At 38.7% G+C, this 13589-nt stretch overlaps 1 protein-coding gene across 2 annotated transcripts in view; it reads right to left on the bottom strand.

Moving 5' to 3' along the window:
• nhlrc2 (NHL repeat containing 2) overlaps window positions 1-13589 on the bottom strand; it is an 87063-nt gene that overhangs the window by 62683 nt on the left and 10791 nt on the right. For both annotated transcript variants that reach the window (XM_048609050.1, XM_048609051.1), the window contains exon 2: window positions 13235-13387. In XM_048609050.1, coding sequence (XP_048465007.1) covers window positions 13235-13387 — 153 coding nt within the window. The remainder of the gene's footprint in view (window positions 1-13234; window positions 13388-13589) is intronic.

Genomic DNA, 13589 nt, shown 5'->3' with positions numbered 1-13589 from the left:
CTACGAAGACATTACGAGCGTGGAATTCTACGAAGACATTACGAGCGAGGTGGACAATGGGGACCCAGTGGATGTGGTGTACCTAGATTTCCAAAAGGCCTTTGACAAGGTGCTGCACAAGAGGCTACTGCATAAGATAAGGATGCATGGCATTAAGGGTAAAGTATTAGCATGGATAGAGGATTGGTTGACTAACAGGAAGCAAAGAGTGGGGATAAACGAGTGCTATTCTAGCTGGCAGTCAGTGACTAGTGGTGTGCCTCAGGGATCGGTGTTGGGACCACAATTATTTACAATTTATATAGATGATTTGGAGTTGGGGACCGCGTGTAGGGTGTCAAAGTTTGCAGGTGACACTAAGATGAGTGGCAAAGCAAAGTGTGGAGAGGACTGTGAAACTTTGCAGAGGAACATAGATACATTGAGTGAGTGGGCAAAGGTCTGGCAGATGGAATACAATGTAAATAAATGTGAAGTCATACATTTTGGTAGGAGTAATAGTAAAAAGGATTATTACTTGAATGGTAAAAAGTTGCAGCATGCTGCTATGTAGAGGGACCTGGGTGTCCTTGTGCATGAATCACAGAAGGTAGGTCTGCAGGTACAACAAGTAATTAGGAAGGCAAATGGAATTTTGTCCTTCATTGCTAAAGGGATTGAAATAAAAAGCCGAGAGGTTATGTTACAGCTGTACAAGGTGCTGGTGAGGCCACACCTGGAGTACTGTGTGCAGTTTTGGTCTCCTTACTTGAGAAAGGATGTACTGGCACTGGAGGGGCTGCAAAGGAGGTTCACTAGGTTGATTCCGGAGTTGAGGGGGTTGGCTTATGAGGAGAGACTGAGTAGATTGGGATTATATTCATTGGAATTCAGCAGATTGAGGGGGGATCTTATAGAAACATATAAAATTATGAAGGGAATAGATAAGATAGAAGTAGAGAGGATGTTTCCACTGGCAGGTGAAGCTAGGACAAGAAGGCATAGCCTCAAGATTAGAGGGAGCAGATTTAGGACTGAACTGAGAAGGAATTTCTTCACCCAGAGGGTTGTTAATCTATGGAATTCCTTGCCCAGTGAAGTAGTTGACGCTACTTCAGTAAATGTTTTTAAAAAAAAGGTAGTTTTTTTTTGAACAATAAAGGAATTAAGGGATACGGTGAGAACGCGGGTAAATGGATCTGAGTCCACGAAAGGATCAGCCATGATCTTATTGAATGGCGGAGCAGGCTCAAAGGGCCAGACGGCCTACTCCTGCTCCTAGTTCTTGTGTTCTTATGTATGTTCTTAATGCTGAAAAAAGAAATGCTAGAAGGTATACAACAAACAAGTCGAATTATCTGATCTAACAATTACCAGTTAAAAGATAGAGCACTAATAAATAAGACATTCACACGCACTCTTGTCCAAAATGTGCATTTGAAACTTAGAAACTTAATTACCTAGCTGCACTAGACAGAGTTACGCATTGGGCACAGCTAACATCCCAAGTGATATGAATGAAATCGCAAATTGTATCAGTCCCGTGTTACTGTTTCTGGTATTGATGCTCCACATTCAGGTCCACTTGATTGAAGAATGAATCCTGGAGCCTTTTCCCAGTTTAGTAATCTCCTTTCTTCTGTACTGCTATAGTCAAGGGATCTTTAGGAGCTCAGCATCATGTAACGCTTCATATCATGGGGAATGGCCCTATGTAGAAGGGAATTGCTAAAGTTCCGATAATGTTTTGCATTGTCTCCTTTTGCCACAGACAATCTAGATAGATAGTGCTTAAGAATCCCTGAAAATTTTTGTCTAGTAATGGTTTAAAATTTGAGTGGCATTTCAGTAGCAGATTTATATGCCTAAAGGGATTTGATTTTCGTTTTCATGCAACAACGCTGCAATTCCTGTTATTAACTTAAAGATGTGAATTCATGTAACAACTAAATATTGTTTTATACACAAACATGTATATTTTGAAGTACAAAATTAATTACAGTCCTGAATAACTTCTTCCACATCATTTAATTTGGTGAATATTTCTCTGCATTTTGTTCTGAAGTGTTCCTTACAGTTCATTATCTTGTACTTTTCTTCCCCAATTAAATAGTCATTACATTTTAAAATATTTTCAATTGACTACAAAATGCAAGCTGTCTATTTTTAGTATTAATGGCACCAAGTTGTCTGAGATGACATTGCAAACAATTTGGGTGGTACACAGTACCTTGGATCTCCTTATACTTGATTTGTATTGTTATGATCCCGCTTGATGTTCTTACTGGATAAGTCAGATCCCAGACTGAAGTTTGGCTTGATACATTTTTTTTCGGTTTTACTATGGGGCACTCAATTAAAGTGTGTAATGCTGCATGTTTGGTTTTAACAATGAAAGATAAGTTTATTATGCACAATAAATGAAGATAAAATAGAATACACCAAAATAATTACAAACAATATATGTTTAAAGAATTTCAAACACAGTAAAATATTGTAAATTCCCATTAATCCCAACAGCACTCTTTTACAGGACTCACACCAAACAGAATTCCCTCTCTACCATGTCTAACAGGTTTAATTCAACTGTGGCTTCAATTTCCATTCTTGAGAATCTGATAGCCTCTTCTTAGAGTCTTCATTCAATTGAGCTTAGACATTTTCAGCTTCAAATACCCCTTCCAAGTTTTAAATACACGCTTTTGGTCCATAACTTTAAAATTGAATTCACACTGAGATAACCTACTTCTAAACGATCTTCCTTTCTCAGGAGCAAATGTTTTACATATCCAGCTTCAAGCAAGGCTTCTACAAAACCTGGCAAACTGCTATGGGTGTTTCCCCAATAATAAAAACAATCTAATCCAGAATCTTCTGAAAGCCTAATGCACTACATTGTTTACTTTATTCACCACTAACTATCCCAATGCAAACAACACCACATTAAATACCAAAAACTCTCTCTCATTGTTTTTAAAAACAATCAGTGACTATAGAAATACTTGCAAGTCAAATCATTAAACCCCTTCAGAAACACAGACCAAAACCCACATGCCACAAGCTCAAATTCAAACTTTAATAAATACTAAAATACAGATAAATCACACACATCACAGTATGCAACTTTCATCACAGATTAACCTTTGCTGAGTTACCAAATCCCATTTGTTTCATTATTCTATTTACTTTCTGAAGATCATTTGGATATATTTTCAGCAATCCCAAAAGATTGGATTTATTTTACTATCTATGACAACAATGGAAACAGCAAAATTGTTATTTAATGGATAATGTTGTTAAGTTTAAAAAAAGACAAGCAAACTGCATTAAGGAACATGGGGACACTTGCAAATAATACCACAACATATTAAATTTTGTTCAAGAAATTACAAATCAGTATTGTATCAGTATATCCAAAAATAGATCTAAACAACTGATCCACATGATATTATTTGTCATGCTTTAAAATATATGTCCATATAATTTCAGCTTAAAAATGTTTTGTGACATTTAAAGAAATTCAAATTGTTTGATAAGGAAGAAACTTTCAGTTAAAGTAACTAGACAAAGATTCTTTTCTCCTAGCTTTAATCTTAAATGGAATGCAAGTTAAATGTGTTTCAGTGAAAATAAAAATCTGAAACATCTGCTACTTGTCTAGGCAGTGAAATAGTGATTTCTGAGTTCTGAAGAAGGGTCACCGGATCCGAAACGTTAACTCTGTTTTTTCCTTTACAGATGCTGCCAGAACTGCTGAGCTTTTCCAGCAACTTTGTTTTTGTTCCTGACTTACAGCATCCACAGTTCTTTCGGTTTTTGTTTGAACTTAAGGAATGGGCGGCCACCAGACAGAAGGGCACCTAGCGGGTGTTGAGAGAATCCCCCCAAATGCATCTCTCTCATATTGTTTTTTTGGCTTTGGAAAATGGTGAGCATGACTGTTCCTCTGTTAAAGGCAGCAACATCAAGGCCATGGCAAAGAGGGTAGTTTAGCTCATGGAGGGAGGAAGAAGTGTAGAAGGGTAACAGTGGTAGGAGATTTGTTAGCGAGAACAGAAGATGGGGGCTTGTGATCACAGACATGATTCCAAGATGGCATATTGCATCCTCAGGTACTAGGGTCAAGGCTGTTACAGATGGTTGCACTGCATTCTGAAGGGAGAGGGTGCACAGCAGAGGTCATTGTCAATGTTGGGACCAATGATGTCAGAAGAAAGAGAAATGAGTTTGCAACCACACTTTAGGGAGTTAGGTAGGAAATTTCTTCAAGGGCAGTAATCTCCAGATTACTCCTGGCAGCACACAGTAGTGAGTGTAGAAATAGAAGGATAGAGCAGATGAATGCATGGCTAGAGAAACGGTGCAAGAGGGAAGGCTTTATGTACAGCTTAGAAATAGACCCTTTGGTCCAACTCGTCCATGCTGACCAGACATTCTAAATAAATCTAGGCCCATTTGCCACATTTGGCCCATATCCCTCTGAACCCTTCCTATTCATGTATCCATCCAGGTGCCTTTTAAATGTCGTAATTGTACCAGCCTCCACCATTTCCTCTGGCAGCTTATTCCATACACACACCATCCTCTGCGTGACAACATTGTCCCTTAGGTCCCTTTTATATATCTTTCCCCTCTCACCTTAAACCAATGCCCTCTAGTTCTGGACTCCCGTACCTTGGGAAGAAGACTTGACTAGTCACCCTGTCCATGCCCCTCATGATTTTATAAACCTCTATAAAATGTGACCACTCAACCTCTGACGTTCCAGGGAAAATAGCCCCAGCCTATTCAGTCTCTCCCTATAGCTCAAACCCTCCAACACCTGGCAACATCCCTGTAAATTTTTTCTGCACCCTTTCAAGTTTCACAACATCTTTCCTGTAGCAGGGAGACCAGAACTGAATACAGTATTCCAAAACTGGCCTAAGCATGGTCGATTACAGCCAGAACATAACATCCCAACTCCTATACTTAATGCACTGACCAATAAAGGCAAGTGTACTAAATGCCTTCTTTATGACCGTCTACCTGTGGCTCCACCTTCAAAGAACTATGGACCTACATTCCAAGGTGTCTCTGTTCGGCAACACTCCCCAGGACCCTAACATTACGTGTACAAGTCCTGCCCTGACTTGCCTTACCAAAATGCAACATCTCACATTTATCTAAATTAAACTTCATCTGTCACTCTTCGGCCCATCTGATCAAGTTCCCATTGTACTCGGAGATAACCTTCTTCACTGTCCACTGCAACATCAATTTTGGTGTCATCTGCAAATTTACTAACCATTCCTACTATGTTCACATTCAGATCATTTATATAAATGGCAAAAGGCAGTGGACCCAGCACCGATCCTTGTGGAACATTGCCGATCACAGTCCGCCAGAGTGAGAAACAACTTTCCACCACCACCAATACCACCACCCTTTGTCTCCTTCGAACTAATTTTGTATCCAAATGGCTAGCTCTCCATAGATTCTATGAGATCTAACCTTGTCAACCAGTTTGGGACTGTTTCTGGGTACGTGGCAACTGTACAAGTAGGTCTGCTATAACATGTGTTGTGTTCACGCGAATTGGCTATAACGCAGTTGATGAATAGTAGACACTGTTTGGATAACGCGAACTTTCTGCTGTACAGGTGTAGTGATTTCCCTATAACGCAACTTTCTAAGGTGATTTTCTATAGCGCGATGTCACACAAGAACACAACTATCGCGTTATAGGAGAACTACCTGTACAAGTTGTATGGGTTACATCTGAACAGGAATGGAGCCAACATCCTTGTGGGGAGGTTTGCTAATGCCGTTGGGGCAGAATTAAACTGGATGGGCAGGGGAATTGGATCCTGACTAGTTCAGAGGGAAGAAAATCTGAGATGGAAGTAGAAGTTAAAAGATGAGTCTGGAAGGCAGACAGAATGTAGGCTGGATAAAGAAGTGAATTTAGCAAACAAAATGGAATATATTTGAATGCAAGGAGCCTGAGGTATGACAGCAATGAGCTGTGGGCACAGATAGGCACATGGATTATGATATCATAGCTTTGACCAGGATTTGGCTGAAAGATGGGATGGATTGGCTGCTCAATATTCCTGTTTAGAGGGCATTCATATGAGACAGTAGGGTTAGAAGTGAAGGAAGGAATCAAATAAAGCAATGACAGGGGCTTTTTAACCTTGGAAAGATCAACAAACGAAGCCAAAATAAAACAATGAACTGCAGATGCTGGACAGCTGAAACAAAAGGAGAAATTGCTAGAGAAACTCAGCAGGTCTGGAAGCATCTGTGGGGAGAAAGCAGAGTTAATGTTTCACAGATGCTGCCAGACCTGCTGAGTTTCTCCAGCAACTTCTGCTTCTGTGTCAATGGAGCCATATGAGTAGAAGTAAAAAAAACAAAAGAGGCAAACACACAGTTGGATGTATATTATTCACCTCCAGTCAGGAAGAGATAGAGGATCAAATATGTATTCAAATTTTAAGAGACCAGGAAGAATAATAAGGCAGTAAAAAGTAGAGGATTTTAATAACCAAAAAATTAACAGGGCTAGGAACGTAAGAGATACAAGCAGGAGTAGGCCATTCAACTGTTCAAGCCTGCTGCACCATTCTATAAGATCATGGCTGATTTGCCCAGGTTCCTTAGCCCCTCTCTTATGCCAGTTCCTCATAATTTTTAACTCCTCAATATTTCAAAAAAATCTAACTCTGGTTTAAATATTTTCAGTGATCTAGTCTCCACAATTTTGAGTTACAGAATTCCAGACATTCACAATCATCAGGGAGAAGAAATTCCTTTGAATCTTGGTTTAAATAAGTATTTCCCAATTCTGTAACTATGTCCCCAGTTCAATATTCTCACAAGAGTGGAAACATCTTCTCCACATCTACCCTGTCAAGCTCCCTCAGATTACTTTACGTTACAATAAGATCAGCACTCATACTTCTAATGAATAAAGGCCAAACCTGTTTAACCATGCTTGATAAGGTCAACCCTTCATCTAAGAAATCAGCCTAGTGAATCTATTTTGACAACCTCCAATGCAAGTATATCCCTTCCGGGACAATATTGTACATGGTACTCCAGGTACAGCCTCATCAACACCTTGTACCGTGTAACAAGACCTTCCCATTTTCAAAGTCCAATCCGTTGCAATAAAGGCCAAAAATTCAATTTGTCTTCTTCATTACTTGCTGCAAATGAATGCAAACTTTTTGTATTTCATACACAAGAACACTGAGATTCCCCCTATGCTGCACTTTTTTGAGTCTATCTCTACTTCCTACCAAAGTGCATAAACAAATATTTTTCCACATTAAACTCCATATGCCAAGTTTTTGCTCACTGACTCATCCTATCCACATCCCATTGCAGATTCCTTATCACAAAATACCCTCCCATCTATCGTTACACCATCATCCAATGTAGATACATTACAACATTACCCCTTCCATCAAGTTGCTAACATAGATAGGAAAAAATTCAGGCCTAAGGACAAATTCTGTGGCACTTTTAGTTACTGTAGAGTTGACAAGGAGGAGCCAGTTGATGTAGTATATTTGGACTTTTGACAAACGCTTTCTGTAAGTTCCACATAAGAGATTGATGTGCAAGATTAAAGCACATCGGATTGGGGGAAGTGTATTGAGATGGATAGGAAACTGGTTGGTAGAGAGGAAACAAAGTAGGAATTAATGGGTCCTTTTCAAATTGGCAGGCAGTAACTACTGGGGTGCCACAGGGATTGGTGCTGGGATCCCAGCTATTCACAATATATGTTAATGATTTGTATGAGGGAACAAAATGTAACATGTCCAAATTTGCAGATGATATCAAGTTGGGTGGAAGAGTGAACGGTGACGAGGATGCAGAGATCCTTCAGCATGATCTCAACAGGTTGGGCAAATCAATGGCAGATGCAGTATAATTTGGATAAATGTGAGGTTATTCACTTCGGAAGAAAAAATAAGAAGGCAGATTTCTACCTGAATGGCTGTAAATTGGGAGAGGGGAGTGTGCAGCGGGACCCAGGCATCTTTTTTGCACCAGTCGCTGAAGGCAAGCATGCAGGTGCAGTAGGTGGTAAAGAAGGCAAATGGTATATTGGATTTCATTGCGAGAGGTTTTGAGTACAGGAGCAGGGATGTGTTGGTGCTGTTGTACAGGGCCTTGGTGAAACCACACCTGGAATATTGTGTGCAATTTTGGTATCCTTTTCGGAGGAAGGATGCTCTTGCTCTCGAGGGAGTACAGCAAAGGTTTATCAGGGTGATTCCGGGGATGACGGGTCTGACACAGGAGGGATTGACTAGATTGGGATTATTTTCGCTGGAATTCAGACAAATGAGGGGGGGGAATCTCAGAGACTTATAAAAATTCTAACAGGACTGGACAGGGTTGGTGCAGGGAAGATGTTCCCGATAGTGGGTGTGTCCAGAACCAGGGGTCACAGTGTGAGGATTCGGGGTAGACGATTTAGGACTGAGATGAGGAGACATTTCTTCACCCAAAAAGAGTGGTGAGCCTGCGGAATTCATTACCACAGAAAGTAGTTGATGTCAAAACATTGAATGTATTCAAGAGGCAACTAGATATAGCACTTGGAGTGAATGGGATCAACGGTTATGGGGAGAAAGCAGGATTAGACTATTGAGATGGACGATCAGCCATGATTGTGAAGAATGGCGGAGCAGGCTCGAAGGCTGAATGGCCTCCTCCTGTTCCTACCTTCTATGTACCTTTGTTTCTTTCCAACCTGAAAAAGGTCCATTAATCCTGACTGTCTTTGTGTTAACCGATTGTCAATCCATGCTAATGCATTATCCCCTGTACCATGTGTTCCTTTTTTTTTATATAGTCCCGATCAAATGCCTACTGGAAATTCAAATAAAAGGATAAATGTAATTTAACAACTCTGATTGTTATATGCTTAAAGAACACTGGAAAATTTGTCAAATATGTTTTGACTTTCACAAAAGCATGTTGACTGTTTGATTGTGTTAATCTTTTCCAAACAGCCTATTTGTTATTTAATAATGGACTCTAGCAAATTCCCCAACCACAGATGTGAGGTTTTCTGTCCTATAGTTTCCTGTTTTGTTTTAAACCCCTCCCTTCTTGAACAGAGCAATTACACGAACAGTTTTCCTCTAGAAATCCAATGAGAATATCTCCACTAATGTTTCCACCAACTCTGTAGCAAGTACATTTAAAACCCATGGATGCAGGCCATCAGGTTCTGAAGACTTGTCTGCCTTCAGTGTCATTAGTTAGTCAAATACTTTATTCCTTTGTGACAGAAATTCTTTCAAGAAATTTCCTTCCATTAGCACCTTGTTTATCTGGCATCCTCGGAATACTCCTAGTGTCCTCCATCGTGGAAATTGATGTAAAATATTGGTTTAAGTTATTTGCCACTTTCCTTTTCACTGTTACAAATTCCAAGTCTCATCCTCTAAGGGTCCTACATTCACTTTAGCTACTCACTTCGTTTTTTAAAAACGAAACCATAGAAGCTCTTACTGTTATTTTCTACATTTCTTGCTGGTTTACTTGAATAATCAATTTTCTCCCTCTATAATAGCTTTTAGACATCCACTTCTCTTTCCTAAACATTCCCAATCCTCTGGTCTACGACTAGTTTTCACCACATTGTATGCCTTGGTTATTGATTGGATACTCTCCTTGACCATGTTTCTGACCACAGGTGGTTCACCTTCTCATCAAGTACTTCTTTTTGACAGAAATAAATTTCTATTGCGCATTATGAAATCTCTTAAATGTCTGTCACTGTTCATCTACTGATCATCCCCCAATCTATTTTCCCAGCCTGCTTTAGACAACTCTTTTTGTACCTCTTACCACGATGGTTTTCCTTATTTAGACTGACGGTGCTGGTCTAGATTCAAATTACTCTCTTTCAAATTGAATATGAAATTCTACCATGTTATAATCTCATTCCTCTAGGGGATTATTAATGAGATCATTTATTAATCCTACCTCACTACACATCACTACATCAAAAAAAAACTTGCTCCTGAGTAGATTGTACAACATGCCTCGCTAAAAAATAAACCCGAAGCACTTTACAAATTCATCTTCTATGTTGCTGTTGTCCATCTGTTTGTCCAGTCAATATGCAGATTGAAATCACCCCGAGACTTATGTTTGAAGAATTTTGAAGAACATCATGTGCAACATAGTGACAATACTACCAAAATTTTGACCTTTGTGGGATCACTTTGACAGACTATAAGGAGAGTCATCGAAGAAGGTGTTCTTATTTCTCATATGATAAGGGAGTTGTGAGTGTAAATTCACACAGCAAGAGGTATGTCAACATGCTCATGTGCCTCTGGATCTGTACGTTCTTGTTCAAATTGTAATAAATCATTAAATACTTACTGTATATTTTTTGTATTCTCGTGATTCCTACGTCAGACAAACAGTAAAGAAGCAAATAATATAACACAAAGATTGGAGCCAAGACTGTGTAATTCCATCTACTCAGATGATGGAGGAATGTTAAAAGAAATTGGTATGATTAACCACATCAAAATTCGCAGACTGCTCAATAAGGATGGGGAGAGATAGTTACAATATTCACAGATATGGTGATTAGAATTTTGATCTGTCAGTGAGATAGCATTTAGAAATGATAAATTTGGGAGAAAATTAACAGTCATTGGAAAAACATGGAAGCAATCAAGGAAAGCCACATTAATTTTGTGGAAGTACAGAGAAGGTTTATGCAGTTGATGTGGTGTACATGGACTTTCCAGAGGCATTTAATAAAGTACCACAGAACAGGCATGTCAGCAAAGTTAGAACTTTTGGAATAAAAGGCACAATGGCGGTATGAATATGGAACTGAAGAAATGACAGGAAATAGTGGTGGTAAATGGTTGCTTTTCAGACTGGAAGGAGGTGTACAAGGGGATTTCCCAGTGGTCAGCAATAGGACCCTTTTTTAATACATATTAATAATGTAGACTTGGGAGGGTCAATTTTTGCCAGATTGATTTAACAAGTTTGTATATGGCTGGAGCATTTGGTGCCAAAATCTACACACTGAAGGACAGAAATCTGAAAAATTATGATTTCGTATTGTCAAAGGAAAACACCAGAGGGAAAAAAGCACACAGCAGTCACCTCCACATCAGCACATGACAACTTAAAATGCCCTTCACAGTGTGTGGGCAGTAGATATGAATCATGAGCAATGATGCAAAGCCAGTGAAAGATTTGGGTGTATAGGGTACAATGTCAAAATTTTCAGATGACATAAGATATGAAAGTATTGTGAGCTGTGAGGGGGATAGCACAAAATTTCAAGAGGTCATCAGTCTAGTGGAATAGGCAGACAAACAGATGAATTTTATTGCAGGGAAGTGTTTCGTTTTGGTAGGAAAACCAAGAAGAGGTAATACAAAATAAAGACTGTAATTCTAAAAGAGATGCAGGAGTTGACAAATGTGGGGTGAACACAAATAAATAATTAATGGTGGCAGGGCAGGTTGGGAAAAAAATTAATAAAGCATACAGGATATAGGGCTTCATAATTAGGGTTACGGAGTACAAAAGGAAAGAAGTTAAATGTAAAACTGTATAAAATGCTGGTTCAGCCTCAATTAGAGTAATGTGTCTAGTTCCCGGACATCACACTTCAAGAAGGCTGTGAAGGCATTAGAAAAGATTAATAACAATGAGCACTGGGATGAAGCACTTCAGTCATGTGGATAGAAGCTGGTACTGTTTTTCTTGGACAAGAGATGGTTAGGAGGAGATTTGATAGCAGTATTTAAAATCATGAGGGATCTGAATAGATAGAAAATGTTCTGATTAGTGGAAGAGTCTAGAACCAGAGGACTGTAATTTGAAGTGGCTGGTTAATAAAAACACATGAAAATCTTTTCATGCAGTAAGTGGTTGGAATTTGCAATGCATTGCCTAACAGTGTGATCAAAGCCTTCAAACAAATTATCTGAAGGGCTATGGAGTCAAGGCAGGAGAGTGAGCATGAGAGTTCCTCTTGTTGATAATCATTATGGATACAATGGTGCTATATTAATTCCATGATTCTATAGTTAAATAGAGATAAGTATATTTCATAACCTCTGAGGGGAACAAATAGCTGATTTGTTCTAAATGGTAACAAAAGCATAAATAGAACTACTATGTAGAACAAAATAAAGGTTGAAATGCTTCTCCACGCATTACTTTGGGTACTGAAAACAACTTTATTAAACGTTTTGATAGAAATAAACAGTATCATAAGCTGCAATGATGCAACCTGTCTGAGTTGCTTAAAAACAAAGCAGCTGATAAAATTGAAAATGAAATCACGCAAAGTTAAATCTCAAAAGGTCTTTGTAAAGTCACATCTACTGAGCATTCTTTCAGTATATGACAACTTGGTTCATAAGAAGCATTGGATTTTATAAGATCAGTGATCCTCTTTTCTGATTGATATGATGTCTCTCTGCTCTGAAGGCAGATTATAGTCTAATATTTTAGCCAAACTAAAATGCCTAGGAAATTGTGAATTAAAATCAGTAAAACTGCATTATTAGGAATCAACTACCCAAAAATCTCCAAATTCATTGCTAATTAAGGAATCCAACGACTCCTTGTTTGGCACATCAAATTTTGTTTGACTGTACAGCCATGAAGCACCTTAGGATGTTCAAGGTGTTATATTAATACAAGCTGTTGTATAGCAAGTCCAGTGGAAATTAGAATCCGATATAATGACAACAGGGGGCCAAAATATTTCTTGCATATACACACTTGAGCTTTATCGAAATTTAATAACCAACTGTATCATTAATTTTTATACTTAAAATGACACATATAGACAGCAGCCTTTATTTTACAAACTTTACCAATGCAGCTGTAAGAAGAAAAATTATCAACCAAAAATGCCAGTGTTTCTTAATGGGCTCAATTCAAATCACTTAAATAACTATAAAATGTGATCATAAATGGGAAAAGTATTCCACTTACAAAATAAATTTCATTTAAATTGTGGACAAACAAGTCATAATAACTCTAAAGTGAAAAACATCATATTGGCTATTGGCCTTAGTAATGTTTTATGTTGTACTTTAAAGCTTTTCATTTGCTCACAAATATTATGGATAGGCACAAACCTGGGTCAGTTGCTTCTAAAGAAAATGGTTCAAGTAAAGCAACTTATTTAGTCGATAAAGATTTCCAGCCTTTCCCATTGAAAATTCATTGTTACTAATACCTTTATCAGAGTGCTTCTCTTCTAGAGCATGAAGGTCTGGCAGCAAGTGCATGCAGTTGATGCAACAGTAAGTGAAGAAATCCAGTATCACCACTTTACCACAAAGGTCTTTGTGTAGGAGGAGAGGAGTTTCAGTGTTCACCCATTCCAGACCTGCAAGTGAAGAAATATCAAAGAGACCATTTACTTTTGCTGATACTGAAACTACTCAGCAAGGTGGAGAGATAGTAGGAACTGCAGATGCTGGAGAATCTGAGATAACAAGGTGTAGAGCTGGATGAACACAGCAGGCCAAGCAGCATCAGAGGAGCAGGAAGGCTGACGTTTCAGGCCTAGACCCTTCTTCAGAAGTAGG

This window comes from Rhincodon typus, chromosome 20 (assembly GCF_021869965.1).
Source record: "Rhincodon typus isolate 14 chromosome 20, sRhiTyp1.1, whole genome shotgun sequence".
NCBI classification, from domain to species: Eukaryota; Metazoa; Chordata; class Chondrichthyes; order Orectolobiformes; family Rhincodontidae; genus Rhincodon; species Rhincodon typus.
This window is presented reverse-complemented; position numbering and strand designations above follow the sequence as displayed.